Source organism: Apteryx mantelli, chromosome 1 (assembly GCF_036417845.1).
Source record: "Apteryx mantelli isolate bAptMan1 chromosome 1, bAptMan1.hap1, whole genome shotgun sequence".
Classification (NCBI taxonomy): Eukaryota; Metazoa; Chordata; class Aves; order Apterygiformes; family Apterygidae; genus Apteryx; species Apteryx mantelli.
Window position 1 is genome coordinate 148,903,264 of NC_089978.1, and position 24,268 is coordinate 148,927,531.

At 39.8% G+C, this 24,268-nt stretch overlaps 1 protein-coding gene across 1 annotated transcript in view; it reads right to left on the reverse strand.

Annotated features, from left to right (window-relative positions):
- LOC106488616 (cGMP-inhibited 3',5'-cyclic phosphodiesterase 3A-like) overlaps positions 1-24,268 on the reverse strand; it is a 299,848-nt gene that overhangs the window by 50,865 nt on the left and 224,715 nt on the right. The window contains exons 7-14 of the mRNA XM_067306237.1: positions 21,716-21,801; positions 21,086-21,255; positions 19,642-19,779; positions 12,612-12,723; positions 9,568-9,681; positions 7,890-8,089; positions 5,515-5,718; positions 1,793-1,948 (exon numbers count right to left, since the gene is read on the reverse strand). Coding sequence (XP_067162338.1) covers positions 1,793-1,948; positions 5,515-5,718; positions 7,890-8,089; positions 9,568-9,681; positions 12,612-12,723; positions 19,642-19,779; positions 21,086-21,255; positions 21,716-21,801 — 1,180 coding nt within the window. The remainder of the gene's footprint in view (positions 1-1,792; positions 1,949-5,514; positions 5,719-7,889; positions 8,090-9,567; positions 9,682-12,611; positions 12,724-19,641; positions 19,780-21,085; positions 21,256-21,715; positions 21,802-24,268) is intronic.

A 24,268-nucleotide genomic window follows, 5' to 3' on the forward strand; every position in this document is an offset into this window, starting at 1 on the left:
GATCTGATAAACCTCTCATAGCATTTTATATTACGGAAAAATCAGATTTTCACCTAGGCTTAATCAGTTAAGAATATAGCTTATTGTCCTTAATGCTGGAAGTCCTAGGAAGAAAATGTTCTCTGTTTCAGATCCTGTCAGTATGGCAATATGTCACACAAAAAAATAGAACAGGAAACCCATGAGGACATACTGATTTCTCAATACAGTGAACACGTCTTGCATTGAAAGAAATCCCTAATATTTTATACTAACTACCCAATCTCTTGGAAGTCGCAAGCCAAGAGTTCAAACACATTTGTACATAATTCGCATGCCAAAAGGAATGCCATTAATAAGGACAGCAAATGCACTATTCTGAATCAGAATTTGCAGAGAAGATAAATCTCAAATTTATTTATTTTTTACTTACAGGATTACGAGAAAGATCATCCCCAACAGTATTTTACAGCAGCTTCCAAGAGCATGAAAACATTTAATAGCACACCTTTCTTACTGATGGAGAATAATGCCCCCCCAAAACAGATTCTTACTGTGGAATAGACAGAAAGATAGTGGATAGATAACACCACTATTTTCCTCCCAAGCTTGATTCAGAGTTCACTGTCAGATACTTTGATGATATCAATGTACGGGAGCGCATACTGTCCTCTGATATTAGTTACGTTGGATCCAAGGAGAGTCATATCACATACCTGATTAGCAGATTTTGTTTGCATGCATTGGCACCCACATAAGCTATGATCATCATGAATACCTACAGGGATTAGCTTGCAACTTCAAGGTACTGTCTAGCCTTCCCAAGAAGACTGTGGGGTTTCTGGGTCAGTGATTTAGCCTGCTAGCTTCCTCTTGAAAAGACAGGACATGGAGTTCAAAAGCCCTTCCCACTCAGGAAACAGAGGAATAGTATAGGAACGGCCCTGTCCCTTACCTTCAGCAGTGCTAAATAGGTTCTAACAAGAAAGGTTTAATTAAGGGTTCCTTTATACCTGGCAAGAGAGCACCAGAGGCTGGCCATATTCCCAGGTCTTTGCAAATCATTCTATGGCTGTTCTCTTCCCTCGCGCTACCATCAGCTGAACCTTGCACAATTAGTGCAGATCTACTGATAAACCTTCAGAAAGCTGAAAGTATAGTCTTAAAAAATAAAGTATGAGTTAGAATCAAGGTGTAAGGAACAGATCATGATCATTTTGTGATAAACTGTGGTGCTCAGTACATAACGGTTTTGTGTGCTGAATGGGAGCATGGCCCATAGGGAAGCTAAATCAATTCTGGTCTGTTCTGATAATCTCAAAGAGGATGTTCTGTCCAGTTTTGGAGACCACATGTCAATAAAACCGTGAGCCACCTAGAGTCACTGCACAGGAGAGCAATGAGAATTACCAGATGTCTGGAAAACATGACATACAAGGAAGGATAAAAAGATGGTTTACACTACAGAAGACTGAAAGGCAGACATGATGACATACCAACAGAAAAATGAGGAACGGAACAACCTGTTCTTCATAACCATGGTAAAGATAGTGCCAGACTGGAACAGTGATGCCTGCAGAAGGCCGTAGGAACCCCATCACGGGAGGTCTTTACAGACACATCAGAAGCTTCAGTCCAACACAGCCATGATACAGCTGATCAGCAAAAGGATGGACTAGTTGAACTCTAGTTGTCCTTTTCAGCCCTATTCTCTGTGATTTTCACGCATCACTAACACTAGCACACTCAAGAATTGTATTGCACAGGCAAACCAGGAACCAGAAAATACCACCTTGGACATATATTTATTTACCTGTTCATAAAACTCATTGACAATGCCTTCTGTCCACTGCAGATGCAAATCTTTGCATTTTGCAGGCCCATTGATGTCAGCCAATTTGATGCACATTTGGCAAACCAGCAAGCGGTCGTTCTCATTAGTCCAGTCAATTCCAACATCATCGTTCACCTAGCAGAAAGAAAGGGGAAAACCATGACAGCTATCCTGGGTAAAAGAACGTATCCACAGAGGAAATTCTGCCCTGGGATATCTTACAGTATATTTAGGTACTTAACAAAAATCACAGATGTAAGCAGGTGAGCTGTCTCAAGGTTGAAATTTGCAATTATCTGTAGATCAATCCAGAAAAAGAAAAATAAGTGAAAATAAGGAGCATTGAGGTAAATTATGAGAAAATGATATTTAGCAAATACTGCACCTGTTTGAAAGCATTATCAGGAAAACAAACAAATGCAAGCTTTCTATGCCATTTTCCAAGAAGTTACTACCTTATTTGCCTGCGAAGATAAATTATCAGCAAATGCCATGCTGATTTAATTACAGAGCATGAAGATAGATGTTAACAAGCTTATTTCCCCATTTGAGCACAGTATGTCTGAAGGGACTCTCTATTTATTTTCCTTCTCTCTGTTCTTCCCACACTTCCCATTACTCCCCCAATAAAATGTGCAGGGAGTGTCTCACTGCTACCACTCGCTGCTTCCTCCTGCTGCTGCTGTGTGGCTCAGGCTCAACCAGCACAGATGCTTCATCTGATGGGAGTTTCCAGCCCCTTGTCTGCTGCCAAGGCACTGAACATGCTCTGTAGGTACAGAACCGCATGTGAAGCATTAGCTGTCCTCCTGGTGCCAGAAGTCACAAGCTTCCAGCCTTCACCATCATGGGAGACTCCATTCCTCAATCCCAGAAGCACAGACTCTGCTGCCCCTTCTTTGGTACAGCTGGGGGTCGAGATTCCTCTTGTACCTGCAGGGTCTCTGAGAAGATCCAGCCAATCCCCTTTTCATCATCTCTGATGCTGCAGTCTGCTGCCCTCCTCCTGCTGCTCCTTCACTTACTGACACAGATCCTCCACCAGCACATATCTCCTGCAGGCAAGGAGACCATCTCCCTCCGTCCCAGCCTCAGCAAGAGGCACCAGGCCCTCCCTGCAGCTCCAGACCTGCAGGGCTGTGCCCTCCCTCTGGAGCTCACTCTGGGTCGAGGCTTCTGGTGATACATGGACCGTTGCTCTGGTGGGTGCTGGAGATCGTGCCCTGTGGTATGTCACCACCATTGCTGAGCATGGGGACACTGTCCTCTCTAGCCCCCACCTGTACCAAGTGCTGCATCTGTCGGCCACCTCTATTGCTGCACCCAGAAGTTATATAGGTCTCTCCTTAGTACCTGCTGAAAGGTTGATTGGCCTTCCCTAAGAGTCAACTGGAACAAAAGCTCAATGCACCCTTTGATTAGGACTAGCTGATCAACAGAGCTCATCAGAAGCTGCCAGAGCTTGCTAGAAGTCACATCTTCCTATAGCTACCTTTTCCCGGCAGCAGCAGGCTCCACTACCCTCAGAGAGTTCCCAGGAGTCCTCCAACAATCCCAGAAGATCCAGGAGCAGAGCTTATGATCTACTAAGCCCACAGATATAAGATAAGCAGCAACAGATGAACAACACCCCAGTCTTAAAAGGTCACTTTTAAAATTCTGTAATTCTTAATTTTGCAGATTGCACATTTCTACCAGGCTGCTACTCCCTTCACAGGGCAGTGCCAGGATTCAATGACCTTAGTTCCAAGTGGTCAGTGATATCAGTCTTTACTGCTGTTAGTCACACTTTCCATTCTCAGCCTTTTCTCTTAGAACATCCCTTAGTGTAAGAGGGGCTGTCTTTCACTGTCTAATTAATCTTTGAAATTCAAATCCCTCCTTGGACCACAGCCTTGAGCATCAAGTATGCAAAAGTTGAAAAAGATGTTGTGCTATGACTAGATAAAACTTCCTTCGTTATTCCTTGGTGGTACTTTCCAGACTGCAAGCTTTTCTGGTGAGACGATGCTTACGTGACATGTGTTTGCATTGCCTGCTGTAGAGAAGGATCTCTCTAACTGTTGCTTCAATACACTAAACTACAAGTCAGCAACTCAATCAATAACATGATCATTTAGAGCTAATTTTATCAGTGTTGCAGCATCTCCACCCAGAAACAAACACGTCAGGTATGCTCTCTGAGACCACTCCAAAAGCAGTTTTGCTAACCAAACATACATAATTTCCTTTTAAGATGGTGATTACTCAGGGAAAGCCAGGCTCAGCAACAAACACAGGTTAGTATTTTCACCATCTCCTCCACTTTTTATTTGGTGTATGAGTATTCAAGCAATCAGGAGAGAGAAGGAAGTTAACAGCATTCATTACAGATCTATAGTGATCTAGCAGGACATGATACATCAGACTGTACTCCTAATTATCTGCAGCGTCTCAGATATCACCTTGGTGTGGTTACACCTATCGTCTTCCAGCCTGAGAGACTTAAGCCAAATTTAATTTTCAGCATCCCCAATTTATGCCTAGTACTTTGTATTTACAGCTGATCCAGCTTGTCCATTTCCACAGTTAAGACAGTTTGTCTCTGTGACAAAGCCACTGCAATCACTGGTTTAGCTTGTCTTTTTTCATTGCTTACTGAAGCTCACAGAAGGGAAGGTTTTGATTGAAGCTGTCAAATCCAAAGGCTTCAAACAGCTTAAATTCACTGTGTTTTATTGTCATTGTAGCCCTGATGGGTGAGAATCTGCCAATACGCTTAATGCTTTGAGAAGAAATTAGGTGGGATGAAAATGGTCTCCGAGTTTCAAATTAAGACCTAAAGAAACCACTCTGGTATCAGCAGGAGGTTTGGAGACACGACTAGCAGGGGTGCTCAAACCTTTACAGATCTACAGATCAGTGCTCTGTCTACTCTGGACCATAATTTAAGGCCTTTCTTTACAGCTCCTTACAGCATGACAAAGAGAGTGACTTTTCTCATAGGGTTACCAGTTTGAAACCAAGTGGGACAGAAAGATCATCCTTCCATTGCATTTGAAATTCGCATTTCAAAATTGTTACAATTTCTGTGCTTTTCTAATACAACAGTAGGATTAGATTGATAAAATATACAGTAAATAATTAGACATTATGGAAGCTTGGTAACACAGCTTCCTATGTAACCTTGTGGTGCCAGGTAAAAAAGGCAGCTGACTACTGAAATCACCATGAAAGTTGCAATTTTCACACAACAGGGTTTTTACTCTGATGGCCTTCTGAAAGAACAAGCAGACCAATTTTGTCTGTCTAGTTCCTCCTCCCAGTAACATCAGCTTTTCTCTACTCGGTCCCTTCTGTTCTGATGCAGTTGAGCTCATGGGCAGCAGACAGAGAAGCTCTACAGCATGTAGGAATGATAGTGCCTGTCTGTTCCCACATCTGTCTCATTTTGTATGTTATCAACAGGACAGCAGATCCTGTCTTAAACCAGTGCCTGAAAAAACTAAATATATATAATATATATGTTCCACTAAGTTTAAATAAGTAACCAGTAAAAACAAAAGTGCCAGATTAATATTAAACAGAACGTTTCACAGCAGCAGAACGTACATTCGGGGGAAACAGCAACACAGCAGCTTTTTCAGTCTTTTCACTGTGATACTACCAAGCCCTGCAAACTTTTCTGACCATTCACCAGAAACCCGAACCAATCTTTTTACCTTGGCATTGAATCTGGCAACGAAATCAAAGTGTTTCTTAAGGTCAGTAGCCAAAATTGCCTCAATGACAAGGAAGCGGAAATGCTTGAATTCCACGTGGTCGAGGTTGACTAAGAAGTTGTACTCTGGCCGGGACATGAACAGGTTCCAGGCAGCAGCTGCATGGTGGTTTTCCAAAACAGAGCGGTCATTGTACAGCACAGCCTGTGAAAGCAACGTACACAATTAAAAGCTAAGAAACCTCTTAACAAAGGAAATATTGCAACGTAGAAATAAGAATGACATGGGGATAATGGATGAGAGAGGTTCATTTATTTTTATTTTTATTTTTAATATTTACCCAGGTTTTAAGATGTGATTTTGGCAGGACTAACAGCAGAAGTTTGTATCATATGACTGAACTGCATTATATGACAATAAATTAATCTGTTTCTGCCTACAGGTGAATGGCTAATACAATTTAGGTGTGTTTTACGTATATGTGTAATATAATCAGTATTACAAAATGTAGCACTTCACTGTTTCTTAGAACTAATCTCATTAGTAACAGGCACTGTGTTTGGTTTGTATCTGGTAATTCTATCCATAACAGATTGATTCCAAACACAGAAACAAGGGAAATTCTCTGAATTCTCTGTGAATTTCTCTGGAGTGAAAAACCCTGAAGTCTGAAGGTTTTTTAATACACTCAATCTGTCAACATATGCTAAACCTGACAGATTTCTCAACACTAAAATCCAAAATTGGTTAAATCTTTAACAAGCCAAGAGGCATAACTCTGATAATGATGGAACTTTCTTTTAGAAACTGCATTAAAGAAATACCTAGAAAATGGATTTGAGGGGACAATAACAATCCAGGAAATCTTTCCACACCAGCACCATTCAGTCTCTTGACTATTTGATTGATGGAAAGAAATGTTTTTGGAAATATGTTTCTATGTAAAATAGATAAAAATTTTGTAAGTTTTTATACAAATATATACCTACACATTCAAGTGGTAAGACTTTCTTCATTACTTTTCTCTTCAATTAACTTTTTTTTTCGGTCATCTAGAGACATCACTATTTTTTATCCCAGAGACTAGGTTGCTGAAGCAGCTCAGCTGTATAGTCCATCTTGCCTAACTGCACAGTAAACATCTGAGACAGATATATTCTGCTACCTGGGCCCCATTCCTGAAGGCAGGTCTTTAGTTCAGCAGCACTTTAACATTACTGAAAGTTGATACTACTTGTGGTGAAAAAATAGCAAAGAAATCAGATGCTGAAAACAAGTTTTGCAAATTTCAGGTGATACCAAATTTAAAAGAAATGCAAGAAAAATGTAAAGACTGTCCATTAATTAATTTTCAAACTTGGGTAATATATTACAGCTAATCATCTAACTTCCCTTGCTGACTTTTGCAACTGCAAAGCCATAGTACTTATTTCTTAAAATAGATTTAAGGACAGAATATGTTTTCTGTCTATTTACCTAGCCAGAGTATCTGGGTTCTCAATCCCACAAAAATGTTGCAAGGTTTAGAAGTATTGCTGTCACTTTCTAGGTAGAAACTGAGGCAGAGCAAGGTCAGGTTACTTGCTCTTGGAGAGAGAGAAGTCTGGGTCCAAACTGGGGGGTAAATTTGGGTATTCTGCATCCCTACCCAACTTCTCCCCGTTAAATCATGTTTTTTCTTTCCTTGTGCATAGAAATGTTTTTCAATACAGTATGCTGAAGGCAGGCAAGTCAGCTATGTAAGATAAGGAAAGATGATCTCATAATTAAGCCAATAAACAATGACTCAGAATTGCTAAGTTCAGCTGCCAGCATTGGCAGCAATTTCTGTGTAATCTTAGGTAAGCATCAGTTCTCCATTTATAAAACGGAGATTACTTTTTTCTCTATAGAGGCATATGTAAAGATATATTCATAAAAGACTGCAGCTGCTCATTTGCTGTAGGAACAACAGAAAATATGTTAAGACCATGTGCAAACTCATTTGCATGGTGCATTGTCAACTGTATAGGTGTTCTTTTTATTTTTAACTTTCTGGGCCTTGCTGGGCAGAACAATTCTTCCCTTATTTCACAAACAGTTAAGGATTCCAGATCAGTCAGCAGAACATTAGTTTTTTATTCACTATGACATTTTATCAATACCTTTCTTAATACTAACAATAACTGAGGGTGGTAAGGGTGTGTAAGGAAACTCTTAACCAGTAATTCCCAAGTTAAGTGATTATTTTCTGTCACTTTAATATGCTGCTTCACAATACTTGGTAGAACACCTCTTAGCTCTGCCTCAGGCAAACCACAGGAAACATTGGCAGTGAGAAGCTGTTATCAAAGACTTTCCAAACTTAACAGGAACATCGCCCAAGATTTATTTACCTGAGGAGCACTCGTTGCTACCAAAAAGGCATTGGTTCTTCCTGGATGATCATAATCATGCATGGCTGCAGCGACATAAAGAGCCATCAACTCGAGGGCAGGGATGTTGCCAGCTAGGCATCCATAACTGTCATCTGTAGGCATGTATGTCTTCGAAAACACATAGCCCATATGGCCGTGAGTGATCCCACTGTCAGAATCTGAGCAGAAATAATTAAATTAGTAGAAAAATTCCTTACCACTTTTTCAGTGACTTACCAAAACAGGTAGGAGCAGCAAAGCAGGAAGAGGTGGGGTTAATTTAGAATACACAACCAAAGAGCAAACACATCCTGACCTGAATGAATGCCTTCTGATACTGTGCACATATTCCAGTACAATACTGCATGCAATTGGAAAGGAACAACCTCAGATCCTACTGGGGATCTTCCACCCATCCAGCAGTGCCTGTTCTCAAACTACTTAAGTTTTATCAGCTACTGACAATAAGCCATGAATCGATGGCCATGCTGGAGCTTTGTGGATCACTCAATCTTCCCACTCCTTCCCCTAATTGCTCCACCATATAGATTAGTCTATGATACACTAACAGTCAGCATTATGGATTAGCATTTATTAATTCAATTGGTACAGGTGCATGCTTTCCAACCCAAAGGTCTAGGCTTTGCATCTTTGCTAATAATCCTCTTAACAGCCTCTTTTTGAACCAACTCGAACTTGCCCCTGTCAGAGGCAGACACAGAGATATGTTGCAAGTTTAATCTGCTTGAATGGATCTTGCATGCAAGTGAACAAGTGTCTTTCAAGTAACATATACCAAACTAAACCAAAACTCAACTCCCTTCACTCAGCCCATCTCACCTCACCTCACAAGCTTCCAACAAACCTTGATATAATCATTGACAAAATTTCCCAGCAATAAAACCCTTTTCCACCAAAACATTCCTAAGTGTTTCACAAATTATATGCATATGCCACACAAACACCACTGAAAAAGCAGGAGAAATGCTCTCTGTGGAACAAAATCTTGCTTTTTCAATAACTCCCTCAGAACGCCCACAAAATAGACAGGCCCTCTAGTTGCTACAGCTCACTCTGGGGGAATAAATAGCAAGGTACAACAAGAAGTTTCCTATATGGAGCAATCATAAAACAGTGGACAAGTTCGTCTATCAAACTAGTCGCAAGCTGCAAAGTGATAAGCCTCTCAGTTCAGAGACAGTAAGGAATGGCAAAGGAACTCTTCACAACATTGCCAAGCACCTGGATGTGCATGCCATTCTCCGCACATCCTAAGTGGTTTTGTAATAGTAAAACAATGCAGGGTTTGAAAATCTGAGAGTCCACACTACTTCTGGAGCAGTGTTACAAAGCACCACTAATATAGCTTCTTAGAAGAAAAGGTATTGTAAAAAGCAAATGAGAGTAAACACCAGCTATTAGGGGTGACCACAAAGGCAAGAGACTTGCACCCACACATTTTAAAATGTGAATTCTTAGGCTTCGGAGGAACAATTCCATTCTCTTCAGTTATACAGACATGCAACATGCTACTGAATTTAAAAGTCTTCATAACAACAGCTACTGCACATAACCCTCCATTATTGGCTTTCTTCCAGCAAATTTCATGACAAAAGGTTTAAAAATACAACAGAGGCATTTGCACATTTAAATATACCTGAATCGCTTGCTGACCCATGATCATTAATCACAGTTGGGAGTCCTGGGATGGGCTGAGTAGTAAGGTACCAAACAGCATGTAGAACATCAGTTGCATGGATTCTGTTGTGATCTGCGATACAAAGCAAATGACCAAACATTAAAGATATTTCTGACAGAGGGAAATCAGCACCATCTAGTGGGTACTACATGGCAGTCAATTGAGCAGATATAAATCAAACACCATCACAAGCAAGTGCTCAGCTTTCCATTTATTAATAAGATGAAAGCAAGTTCAACAATATGTCTTACCCCAGTCAAGAAAGAGAAAAACAGCAGAGAAGCAGCAAAATATGCAGTATAGGAAATATTGCAAAGAAACAAGGAATCTGATCAATGCTGCCAGTTCCATTCCCTCACTCCAGTGCTTGTCTTTTGCTAGTTGAATGCCATGGGGTAAACATCCACTGTTAACCTCTGGTTCAAATAAAATCAATGGAAAAAAACCATCCACTTCAGTAACCATATTTCATTCAGCTTATAAAAACAAGGCAGGTAACACTTACCTTACTCTATGTGAGCAAATTCAGCTGCTGTGCTAGTGGACATACTGCAAAATCAAACTCGGGATATGTGCACCCTGCACAGTTAAACCAGGTTCTTTCTGGAGCTTTCCGGCCAGAGATAAGAGTTTAGGTCCTGGCTCCTGTAATGTGGCTTACTACAAGCTCTCTTTGCAGAAATGAGGGGTAAAAATCCCTTCAAGGCTCTTCCCACCAAATGCCTCAAGGCCAGGTAAGTTATCCCACAATCAACACAACTGACTGGACAGCAATCCCAAACTAGTTCAGCACAAAGCATCATCCAGACATACACTGGCAAGAGCAAGCATGATGCTGAAAGAGGGACATCGCTTTGCTGCACCAGGATGAATGCTTACATCTTGGGTAAAATCACTGAAGGGCACAGGTTTCAGCCTGTGATTCAGGCTAATTTTGGGCAGAGCACAGGTATCTTCTACAGAGACTAGCTAAACACAAGTCTGCTAATCTGAAGAGCTGGGATGGAGAAAGCACCCTAGAGAGCCAGATTTGCACACTTGCCGCTGCTAGGGGATGGGTAAGGACTGTGTCTCCTGGGAACAGCCACTTGCCCCCTCTGAAGCAGTGCTGGTGATCCCACGTTTCTAAGTCCTGCCGTTGGTGCAGCAGCAGCAGCCGGCCCGGATATCCAAGGCCCTGGCAGAGAAGGTCTTGGCCATCTTGCTGACCCTGCAGTCTACTTCCTATAATACTTGTTTGTAACCATTAGCTTAACAGCAGAACAGTAAGCAGCATAGGAATGGATATTATTTGAAAGAAGAAAGTAAAATAAGCACGGAATCTCCTCTCCCCCTGCCTTTCTCTAAGTACTGAAAACATCTCTGCTGAGAAAGTAATCTCCTCATGCAAAACCTAGAGGATGGCCATGCATAAGGGTCTGATGCTTTTTGCCAGGGTAAGGGCTGGATGAGTCTCCTATGAAATCTTTACTAATTCAATCCAGCTGGGATAGTCACAATTAGTTTTGTGTGAATAATTGATTTTTCAGTGCAGCAACTAGAAGAAAAAACTGGTGCAGTCCCAACAATTTGTTTTGGTTATTTACCCCTTCACATAAATGAAAAACTGGAAGGAAATTTAATTTTGTATTAGACAAAATATTCCACTTGACTAAAATGAAACATTTGTAAGAAAAGCCAAGGAAATGAAGGGCTAGATTCACAAAAATTCCTGAGACTCTATGAATAGTTAAGTGTTAAACAAAGCAGAACAGCTCTAGAAGGACAGACTGTGGGACATCCACCTATAACCCCTCAGGCTACAATCTGGTACTACAAATCCCTGCTCAGATTCAAACACAAGGGAGGATTTGAAATTGGGTCTCTCATTCTCCCTGAAGAGAGTCCAAACCACCTGGCTGGAGGGCATTTTGAGGTAGTTTTCCTTCAATCCCTCCCACCGTAGCTGTTCCAATTTGTATTTAACTATTTTGAGAGAGAGAGAGGCAGAGATAATATGACTTATTAAGCCAATATTTCAGAAATTTTTCCGAGAGATGGGAGAACACGGAAACAGGGTGTCCCATATTCCTCAACACATGGGTTATATGCCAGTTAAAAGGGGTAATATAACCCTCTCTTCTCCTGAAAGAAAAAAAATAAAGTCCTTTGCAGTTGAAGCAGTTTGGTAAATTTGATTTGAATTAGTAAATATTTCTGGGATGACTGAAACCAGGTTTTTCAGTGAATAAAAGATTCACACTGTAAAATACCAGCCTAACTGTCGTCACAGAAGTCTAACAGGATGCACTCATCTCTGTGGCATTTTTATCCTGCTTTACAAAGCCTGTTTCCTTTGGTTGGAAGCACAGCACTGCTAGTGTCTACCAAATCCAAGTCTCTCAAAGAGGAAATATTTCAACAAATCCCATTTGGGGTAGCGGGGCATACTCACATCATCAGGAATAGGCACATCATCAGGAAACAGCTCTTTGTACCTCTAGTAGTTTTACATGTTTTCAGGCTTGCATAGAATTTGTCATGGATTATTATTAAACAGCACAAAACATTAAATGCAATGAAAAAAAGCTACGTGAGGCTGGGATGCCACACCAGCCTCTGACTACAAAGCTATCTATGTGATGTGGCAGAAAAAAATCAGGAGAAATATTCTTCCCACAGTGCACAAGAAAGCACGTATAAGCATGTATGCTTTCATGCACTGAGTACAGTGAGCTATTGCTATTGAGCATTTCAGTAACCATTTTTTGATATTCGTTTTATTTAGACTTCGCACCACTGCCTTCTGAAACAGTTTGGTGTGTTAACTGTGAGCAATATATCCTCAGAAGTTAAGGATATAGGATTCAAGACATAGGTTATGTTAAGGAAAGAAAAAGACAGCTCTTGAAAGAGAAAGTAGCTGCTGTAACTAGAAAGAAGAAAGGCTTCAATAAAAAAGTATGTGGATAATACCTCAAACTTTGAGGAAACACCATTATCTGTTGGGAATTTTTACTTACAAGGTATGTCTCGGTATCCACATTCCAAGGCATGAAAGTAGTTCATAAACTCCCTCACCGGAATTTTAAAGGTTTCAAACAGCCCCATGTCTTCAAAAAGCCTGTATGATACCTGCAAAAAAAAGCAAAACCATCATCCTGCTAAATAGACCAGAAAGAATTAAAAAAATAGATACGAAGAATATTCTGTCAAATCATCCTGTGAAAACCTGCTTTCCTGGTAGTATTCTTCTCAAGAACATCATCTGATCCAGCTATAGCAGCAGCTATTTTCATTTCCATAGAGATGCAGTTATACAATCAAACACACAGGCTATTAGTACCAAACAATTCTTCTCATTCCTTCATTACAAACTTCCAGACGTTCTTCTCTTCCTTTTAGACATACTGGTCCCCATATTTTGCAAGCACCTCATAAGCAGCCACACATAAAGGAAGATATCCAGAGGTCCTTAGTATCCCCTTTAGGGAAAAACTTTCCCACAGATTTCTCCAAAGAGCATCCATGAGTTAATTCAGTTCCCAGAAAAAGCTGGGACCAGGTAGAGGAAGGACAAAATAGTTTACGAAAGGAGAAAAACATGTGGATTCTACATGTTATCTCCCTTCCCTCCCCCAGTTTTTGGAAGTGAAATGACAAAAGCTAGTTTTCTGCCAGGATTTCATAGAGCAAGTGGCTTAGGAAACAGAGTTGGTCAAAGTGTTTATGCATGAGAGGAGGATTGTGGATATTCAGGAGAGGATGCATCAGAAGGGAGGATGGGTTAAGGATGAGGGCTCCAGGAGACATGAGGGCTCACAAACGTAGGTAGTAGCCACTGTAAAATGGAAGAGATTGAAAACATGCTTGAACTTCACAACCGAAACAACTGGACGTAGTAAAATTACTGTATGACCTTTTCACTTCTTTCACAAATTGGACCCTGAAGCCTTTCAGCTTTTTTATTCATTTACTGCTGTTCTGTCCTTTTGATGCCATCTGTCTGGTAATGATCTGTTTGGAGCCAAACAATTAAAGCATACTGGGAATGATGAGTGCTATACTGAAAAGAAAGTGTTACAAATTCTGTTTCTTGATTTCACACCTCAGTAAAAATCAAATGGCTATCCAAAGCCTTTTCTTTCTTGGTACTATATATACAGACTGGCACCTGTGGGTGGCACACAAAGTTTAATGAACTGAAGCTTCAAATGTCCTACCACTGTGGATTCTTACAGTAATTTAAAAAAACGGATGTGAATTTTCAGCCTGAATCAACTTTTGTTTTCTTCCCCCCCCTAGGCATTTCCTCCAGGAAGAATGTGCATGTGAACTAATTCTGGCAAAGCACTACAACAGGCAATGATGCTGCAGAGACAGGTTGAGTGTGGTTTCTGACAACATCCAGAATAACACTCGAATAACTCGAATAACACATCTGCCAGTTGTGATCCTGCTGGTGGCCCCAGCTCTTATTTCTGTTACTGCTGCAATCATATAAGTGCTGCTGGCAATGCGGTCAGAAAAATCGCTGCTGGTGGTAATTTCTCTTTGTGGCCACTGCTGCTGGCCATAAAAGAAAAGCTCTTTATAGTAAAGGAACTATTGAATTACAGTGCTCTAAAGACACGAGCCTGGAATAAAACTATTCCAGAGAAGAAACTGATGCTGTACACATAGGAACATCCTTCTTTGAAATAAGAATTTGAATAAGACAAGCTATATAATAATTTTTTGAGAATAAGAGAAGTTTCCCCTTTTTATCCATTATATTATTTGCAAGCTTCAAGACAGCAAAGGTGAGTCAGCGTATGCTTAGCAAGCTTTTAGTAGGCTTTCCTGCTAGCTGGCATTTTGATGGGCATCAGAAATCTGCATAGAGCACCTCTACATATTTTAAGATAATTACTAGCAGGGGGGTGGGACATGAAGTGGTCAAGGCAACTGTTAAAATTACCAGGTAATGTCAGGCTTAAACAGGACAGAAAACACCTTCCTGAAGGAGCTGGGAGGAGACACATTATTCTTAAGTGAGAAATGACGCACGATTCCCTTTTTCCCTGCAACCTGACAATGAAAGACCAAAAAAAAGCATATGGGGTTGTTCCTGACTGGGAAAAACTTCTCACTGTGTCAAAGGCCTCTTTACCTGTTATTACAACTCTCTCAATTTTTGCATTCTACCGTTCTCCACTTTCTTTGTCCAACAGTCACATCCTAATTTTCTTCCATATATGTCTTGACTACTTCTCTTTATTTTTATTCTCCACAGTGTATTTCTTTCCTGTGCAAAAACCACAGGAAAGAAAATGGAAATGGAGAGAGAGCATCATATTTTATATGTATTACCATGATAATTTTTTTTTAAATGGCTGAATGACTCATGAATATGATTTCCATTTTGCAAAGGGAACTGATGTGCAACAGGACTCTGGCACTTTTGAAAAGCGAACTTACAGGACTTTACAAAAATTATAAATTATATAATAATAAATTATACCCCGAGAAAGAACAAAGACATTTTTAAAATACTTAGCCATGGAGGCAAAACCACAGGACTCTCCTGCTCTCCATACATCCAGAGACTCGCAGCAAGTAACTGTAACTAGCTCTCCAAGGAGAACAGAATTATACTGCACCAGGAGGAAGCAGTGAAACTGTGTTGCACAAAGGGGTGAGGCCAAACCTTTGTAGGGGAAAATCCACTGCACTCGTCTTTATGCCCCACAGTAATAACTGGAGTTGAACTGACCAGGTCGCCTGCTCAGATGGGGCCTCAGATTTCATCAAGAGCATCCCCACGCAGAGCACATGCTCCTGTGCACTGACTGCACTGCTGAGATGCAGCCTACAAGCAGGAAGGAGACAGTCCAAGGGAGAAACAGTACTTGGCATTTCATAGATGGGGGGAAAAAAAGGGTCAGGACCTGCTCAAGGCAAAGCTTTGCTCTGTGAAAACGCCATGGGATCCTTCTGTACCGAGGCAGAGCCAAGAGACTGACTTTAAGCATAATTTGGATTAGGAACTGCATAGAATTCTGTTTACCTATCTGGAACCCTGGCTGAATTAAATCCACTAGGATTCAAATATATGGCTACAGAAAGACTCTAGTTTTAGATCTCTGAATGGTAAGCTTCACATTTCTAGCAAAATGTCCCTGTATAAAAAGAGGAAGCAGAAAACAATATTATTCTGCAGGACCAAAACTTACTGATCTATGCTGCCAATACCAGACAGATATTTTAAAGAATTCATGTCATAGAAGCATGTTTTTATTCCCCTTTGGATTTTCAGCGCATTCAGATGGGAAGAATCCACAACAGTGGAAAAGAAGTGAAGCTGACTGTGATGGATATGAATAATAGTTATTCCCCACGACTTGGAATAAAATGGCATTATTCTCCATGGTCATGAGAAAGGATAAACAGTCAAGCAAGTCATTTAGACATCTGTGTAAAGTTTTCTTTCTTTCTCTCTTTCTTAACAATGATGAGGAGGAAAGGAGTAACAGAAGGTCAGAAAAAGGAAAAAAATGGACATTCAAGTCTTCCAGAAAGTCAACTAATTAAACTCTTTAGTTAAAAAAAAAAATGCAGTTTTGGTATCATTGCTTTGAATTAAACATTTTTAAATGCTTTTGTCCTTTAAAATTCTTCTTCCCCGACCTGTATGTTGCTTCATCAACTCCTTGGCAGTATCGTCCAGCGCACTTCTGGCTGTTCTGCCTGAGCAAGGACAAATGCTTCTCCCGAATGATTTCTAATGGCAGCTTTTTAAAAAATGGGGATTGTTATTCACATGTAGCTCATCTCTTGAGTATTACAGGCACACATAAATGGCTCTTTTCAGAGGACACATGCACAACAGTTTAGGTTAGTAGTTCCCAACTCATCGTTTGCAGGCAACCATCTTGCACTCCTTCTTTTGGCTCTTGTATTTTTTTCTGCAAGGGTGTGTTTCGGTTGTCTGCTCTGTGTGGCTTCCTCAGGCTTGTTACTCGCGGGACAGTGAAGGCCGAGGTCCGATGGCTGCATACATCCCAGCTATAGGCAAAATAGTTTTTCCACTGTAAAAGCATACAGTCCTCAGCCAGGCCCAGGCAACCGAAGAGCCGAACCAGGATATGAAGGAAACACTTGCAGCAGAAGATAAGGGAGACTGAACAAACAGAAAATTTGGCAAGCGTGGCAGCTTCTACAGCACTCTGTAAACATGGCTGTGCTCAAATTGCATGACTTTCTGGCAATAATGAGGCCCACAGATAAGGGCTTGCCACTTAAAGTGCCCAGTCTCCACCTCTAACAAATGCCACTAGTTGCAAGGTTCGCTGTGAATATCACGGGAATATCCTCAAAGACAGCATCCCCAGGACTCCCTCCTTTAAAGGCTGCAGCTCCTCTCTGCAGAAGTCAATGCATGATGACGAGATGACCAAATATTCGTCTTGACAACACCCAGGGACCTGCACACACGCATAGCTACGATGCCCCATCTCAACACTGCTCATGTACCAAGAGCGTAGGAGCACCACCAGCATTTGGCCCCTCTGTAAGCCCAGTAATAAAAGGCAGGAAGAGCCCTTGACTTTGGCCTATTCTTTTATGCTCTCCTTATTCACTGCTTCCTTTCCAAATCAAATGAGTTTCTCCTTTGCAGGTTTTATTTTTTATAGGAGATGTAAGAATAGTACTAAGTATGAATGAGGACGGTATCTAACTTCACGGTCTCTTGTGAGGCATCAGCCTCTGCTGGAGAGCTTTGCTGCTCCTTTCTGAAATGAGACTGATATGTAAATTCCTCTCTAATCCCTATTATGCATATTTGTTAGTGCCACGTTTAGAGTGCTTTCCACTGTAGTTTGCACAAATGCTTTTATGGCTGCTGACTTGTTTGGGGTCTTTTTATATGTCTAAATCAATTTAACTTTCCAAAAGGCGGAAACAGACATCTCAAACAGCTTTAAAGACACTAAGCCAGCATTTGCTTTCTAAACTGAATGTTTCCCTAGAGGCACATGTCAACTTGTCTTTGTTCCATCTCATAAATTTAATCTAGCAAGGCATACATAGTTAATTCAGCTTGTTAATTTACTTATTTTTTAATGGATGAGTCCATTTAATGGCAAAAAGCAGAGGATAAAACACTAGAGCTTTAATTTTTCTTTGTTGAGAATATCCCAGGATATAAAAATTACACAACAAAAAGACAATACTTGGGTTAAAGAAAAAGATTTATTTATTTCAGTTCTCTTACTTCTGAACATAATTTTACTAGGAACATCTGAGTAGGTGGGGGAAAGAACTAATGGAATGATCTTTATTTTAAGAACAAAGTTGAACTTGTTAACATTTTGCTCTTGGGGAGTGAGGGTTATTACAAACAGCTGTTACAGAAAATTGAATTTTGATCACAAATAGTATTTATTAAAAATTCTCCACTTACTTCGTAGGTCTCATTTTGTGGCACTGCCAAACTGATATAGGGCTCAGAACGTGTGCAAAAAACAGATGTGGGGAAACAAAATGTGGAGCTTTACTGCAAACTGAGTGCAACACAGAAGAGTTGTCCAGAGAGGTTTAGCATTCCATGCAACCATGTAAAATGATTAAAACCTATGGAGGTACACATGTAAAACCAGAAGAAATTTTGGGTCATCCAAAGTGTTGGTTATGCCATAGGAAAAATGCCTGTGTGTTACCTCTGTTTTTCGTTATGTTTCATTTATGATTTTGTAATGTGCTTTGCAGTTAGGAAAAACATGATGAAGAAGATTTAGAAGCACATTTTTATCTCATGCTCACATCTACTGCAAAACTGTCTAAATGATCATTTATATCCATACCCACATCCAGCTGTAGTTGGCCTATTTCCCTACAATTAACCTAGAGAGCTGGAAGGCTGGGTAAACATAGATGTTACTTGCCAATCTCCAGAACGATAAAAAGGCAAACCACAGAATAAATCTGAATTCATGAAGTGGTTTTCCTGGTTGACCAATGGATAATTGAATGTAGCTGCATAATGGTTAGCCACCAAGGGATCAAAATTTGATATAGCATTTTCTGGAGCTTGTGGCACTGAGATCTGCCTGACAGAGAGAGGTCAGTGTAACTGTCCCACCTTATACCAATTAACATACTCACTTCTTTCCAGCACTCATCACTGCATATTGCTCTGTAAAAATCAGTCAGATTCTTGTTTGTTTTTTTCTCCCATCCCTAAATATCACTACTTGCTTTTTCTGTTTAATAAGCTTTTATTTTTCTACAAGAAAAAATGGCTGATTTGTCAGTGTGCCAGGAAGAGGGGAACAACAGAGCAGAAAGTTCAGCCAAGAAAGTGATTATGAAAGCAACATCAATCATGCTGGGTAAACAAGGGCTGTGTCAGTATCTGCATTCAATCTATATGAGTGAATGAAAAGCAGGTAGTTGAAAAACGAAGACTAGGTGGTTCTCGCACTCTGATTGATAGTAAATTGGTCTTTCCTATCTAATACAGATCTGAATTTACTATCAAAATGCTGACTCTTCAAAGGTGAGGGAACATAGAAAGGACAATTTTTTTCCCCTCCTTCCAGAAACCTTACTTTCTTGCACAGCCTGACTGAATTCTCTAGGATAAAAAAGGACAAAATGTATTTTCTGTATCAAAATGTATTTTCTGTATTTTCTGCATCAACTGAATATTTTTATTGTTTAGCCCTCATACGCTGCACCCATGAGAAATCCTGTAGCAAAGTGTTTAGTAAGGGGTGACAGCAGCTCCTGCAGGTAGAAGAGAATATTTAGAAAGGTTTACCTAAACGCACTGATGGAGATACAGCAGGCCAAATAGATGTGTGTTTTTTCTCTCACATTTTTAAATAAAAAAGATGGGAAAAGAGTACAGAGTTTAATGAGAAAGATTTCATATTGCCAGTTTTGAACTAGATGGCAGGGATCATAATTCATCAGATGACCAGTTTATGAGGACAACAGGTCTAACACTGCTTTGTCTAAATGTGTCAGTAATCTATCTGGTCATCTCAGACAAGATATCCTTCTTACCTGACTGAGGATCCGACCACATTTCTTTCCAATTTTTTCCACCAGATCAAAGATTGGGAAATTCCAATTGTTTAGTTGCTCCATCAGGGGGTCCAAGTTGTCCATAACCAGAGGCTCAGGAGCAAGTATAGGTTTGTCCTATGCCAGAAATCAGAATAAAGAGAAATTTTAGTTCTATGAAGCATCTCACACACAAATTCAGGCTCTTAGAAACTAAGGCCAGACTAACATTGGCTGTAAGCCGATGGTACTTTACACAGCTCAGTGGAGATGTCCCCGTTTCCACCAGCCCTGAAGTTAGTCCCTCTCCTTTATAATTTGTTTCACTTGAGTGAATAGGAAATTCTGTGTATGAAACATCAGTCTCTGAATTTATCCATGAGAGACATTCATTCATGGGAATCATTCATTCATTTCCAAGGGAGGCATTCTTCTTCATTGTAAAATTTGCTGCAGTACAGAGGGGAAAATGTTCAGTTGCTACTTCACCATCAGGACCCATTCACTACAATCTAACATGGCTAACTGAGCATGTTCCAAGGGAAAACTTGCCCTTCTTACACTGAAACATATCTGTTTTTCAAGGTCTGCAAATAAAAGATAGGGGGCATGCCCCTCTTTTCTTATGTCTCCCTGTATACTTCCTCAAATCTCATCATTGCTAAGAAACAGCAATTGAGTAAAACCCAAAATGTCTCAAGAAAAATGATTTCTCTCATCATGTCCAACTCCAATTCAACAGATTACAAGAAATTTTACAAGAGCTCATGGCAACACAAATTTATTAGTTCAGTTGTACAGCAGGGTGTGGAAAATTTAACAGCTTTTCCTCTACACCTGAGTCAAACCTGCAGCTGAGTACAGGACTCATGAAAAGACCAGCACTTGTCAATGTTCAACACACTGCCATGTCCTTATGTTCAAGATTTATGATGACAATAATATCATATGGTACCCTCTGAAAAGTGTTAATTTATTTTAAAATAAGGACCACCATATATATAGCCAAGATTACAAGGCCATTGAGAAGCTGAAGTAGCTGACCAGGAAGGCTATATATAATGCTGGTAATACTGAGATGATTATTTCTTTTCCTTCCAATCTATTGCCTTTAAAGGCAATGTTAACACAGAAGCCAAGCATTTTATAAGTGCCTAATGCCAGATCCAAAAGCTTGTATTTAGTCATCAAAATAGATGGTTCGTGCCTCACAAGTGGCCAGTGCTTAGCATCTCCCACACATTTCAATGGGTCCTTTAAATTCTGCAAAGTCAAACTTCCTATCACCAGGTAGGAGCCCACTGGTGGTTAAGGCAGCAGGTTCTGCTTAAAACCATGGTCACAGTCTTAGACAGCCCTGGGGTGGTCTTTTTCTTTCTTTCTTTCTTTTTTTCTCCAGTGATTCAGTATACACGGAGTACAGGGTGAGAGCAGAGCAAGCTACCTCAGGGGGTATCAAGGGGTGCAGGATGATAGTCTCAGGTGCGTATGTCCTACAAACGGATCCCTTCCGTGTCTGTTCTTTGGAGCCATCTGTCTCATCATCATTTTGTACAATGTCGCTGCTGTCACTGTTGTTGGTCTCATAGTCAGAAGTGGCTTGCGCAGGATCATCTACAACACAAATCACAAAGTTGGTGGTGTGAACAGCGAGGATTGCATGAATGTCATCCTGTGACCTTCTGAGTATAGCAACAGGATCTCTGACTCATAATACATATGTGCTGCTTGGCTGGGTCTAAAGTCGGACAATCTGTCCAAAGGCATTAAAGTATATGTCCTGCAGAGTGTAAAAAATGGGATCAGGGACTGAAGAGTCAGAAAATTTTTGTGGACCACTATTGGAAGAGGCTCGGTTAGATGAGGGAGAGACCATATTTACTTTATATTTCAACTCTATTCTTCTACAGCATTTTGCACATGTTGTAAAAGAATAAGGGAAAGAAGCCTCAAAGACAGTTTCTGTGGTCTCACCTACATAAATTCTTCTTTTACAAGAGAGAGGCATATCTACCCTTTCAACGAATGATTACTAAATTCCAAAGAATGAGATTTGTAATTAATGAAGAGTTACCTGTTCTATTCAGGGTGTGTGTGTTACCATCACCTCTGTCTACAGTCCCATCACTAGCTTCTATTTGGTTATAGGGTCTGCCACAGCTGAAATACAACAGCAAGAAACATACACAATATAAAGAACCATGCATATTAGATAGTCTTACACTAAACTATTTCCTGCTGGCAGTATAAGATTATGGCATACAATATAAGCTATGGTGCAGGGTGCATTCTCAAGATAAAATTACAAGATTGAGCTGAAGTTCTATCAGAAGTTAGGAATGCAAGAAGACAGCTTTATACCTTGGCTTAGCTGTCCATCTCCATTAGGTTTGTGTTGCCAACAGTAAATCTATACCATGTGATTTTTTAAAATATATTTACTATTTTCTAAGTTTACCAGTACAAAAAGTAAACTGGCTCTGTACAACAACTGCACTATAAATATGAATTAAAGAAGATGATGAAAATTTACCAGAGTGACATGGAATCTTATCTAATTCAAGTTGAATACTGCCATGCAGTGGATTTATTCTCCTTTTCTTGCCTGAAACTTGCAAATGTTCCTCTTTAATAATGCAAAAAGGTATGTTGCCGTTACTTCAGTGACAACATAGCAGCTACAGTAGAACCGAGGGGGTGTTTTGGACAGAGAATGAAGTGAGTGATTTGGCATCCGGACATTTAGCAATGGAACAACATGACAAACAGTTTGCTTCACCATTCCCAAAACAGAAAGACATTGTGGGAAGGATAACCCCACCGAGGCCTTTCCAAATCACTGGCTATTCCTTTCCATTAAGATGTTTTTTTGCTTCTGTGTGATTCCCTTTCATCTCTAAACGAAAATTCAGTACCAGCTGGAACATCTCAAATTACAATGTCCCAACATGATTGAATCCAGGGCCTGAAGGAACAATGATATAGCATGAAAACATTAACAGAATTTAACAAATCTGAGACATCATTTAGCAGCCATTTAGCCAACCTTTCCATGAAAAACAGCCATTTTAAAATATCTTACTCTGGTTGGATTCAGTATTTTGTAGCATATCTTATCTATAACATTCCTTGCCGGTCAGCTATTATAAAACTATTTAGAGCAGTGTGACTTTATATTATGAACTTTGCAGCAATGTACGTGCACCGTACAAGAATGGCTCAAATCCTGGGCCTGATGGTTTTGCAAAGGTCATCCAAAATATATTCTGGAGTTTGGTATGCCCTGTAAAAGCAATCAATTCCTGAAAAGAATTTAAAATAAAAACACAAATCTGTATATAATAATACACGTGGTACATTGCCAAACAAATAAATCTTATATCACTCAGGTTTACAAACATGGTTAAAAAAATCTATTAATTTCTCTCTTTCACAATCCCTAAGGTTTCCATAGTGTCAATGCTAGCAAGCCAAAGAGTAAAGGTTATAAGAGGAAGAGAGTCTTTCATCGGTTGTGATGCTAACACGGCTTTCATGTTATTATGAGTACCAGAATATATACAAATTCACACTGATTTAGTATGTTTGGTCCACATAAAATACTATATCTAAAAAAAAATAATTACTGAACTACCTAGTAGAACACTTGATATCGACTCTCCATCAGAAGTAAACTTACCTTTGCAGTTTTAAATCAATTCCCTTCATGCATCATAATATAGTTTTTAACCACAAGACTGTGTAATATTTTTCACAGGATCCCTGCCTCATTCATTGAGCAGAATCCATAGTGATTATTTAAAATTTATTTTAACTGCGTTGCCTGGCATACATCCTTGTTACTACACTCTCTTCAAACTCTGCTGTCCTATCATATCTCATTTTGTGTGAAGTAAAAAAAGATCCTGGGCGGATATGATTCAAAGCATTGAATCCACCAAAAGTTTATTTCCTTTCTTGTGTTTATTATTTATTTATTTATTTTGCCTGGTTGAGGTTTGCTGACTTGGTATTGTTTTATAGCAAGGCAGTAAATGTAGAGGACTGCATACCCTGAATACTAGCAATCTACACAGTGAATGCTCGAGTTTGAAAGATTTATTCCCAGTGTCTGTTAATTTAATTCTCTCAGTATGTCTCAGCCATTTCATTTGTTTGTTTTTTATACTATGCTTATATTGGTAAGGGGGGGCATTATTTATGTGCTGTTGGTTCAGCTTCTGTGGGGGATATGATGTCTCTATATATTAATGGCTAGAAATGTGATAATGCTTACAAATTTTCAGTGATGGCTAAAGGGACAGTGACTTTATTAATATTAGTGGATGCCACTTCTATTAGCAGTAATTACACCATAACATTTTAAATAATGTGCTTGTTTCAAATAATCAGCAACACAGCCTATGCCAACAATGCAATTATTTGCACTGCTTACATAATCTAAGCACTTAAGCACAAGGAAATTAAGAATTTAGGTATGCTATACAACCTATACAGACCAAACAGGACAGCAGCCACATTAAACTTAATGAGCATTTTACCATTGATTACACTGAAAACAAAGTCTATGCATATGTAGACAATGTATTTCATTACTATCCTCAACAATCTTAATGTTGATAGGGGC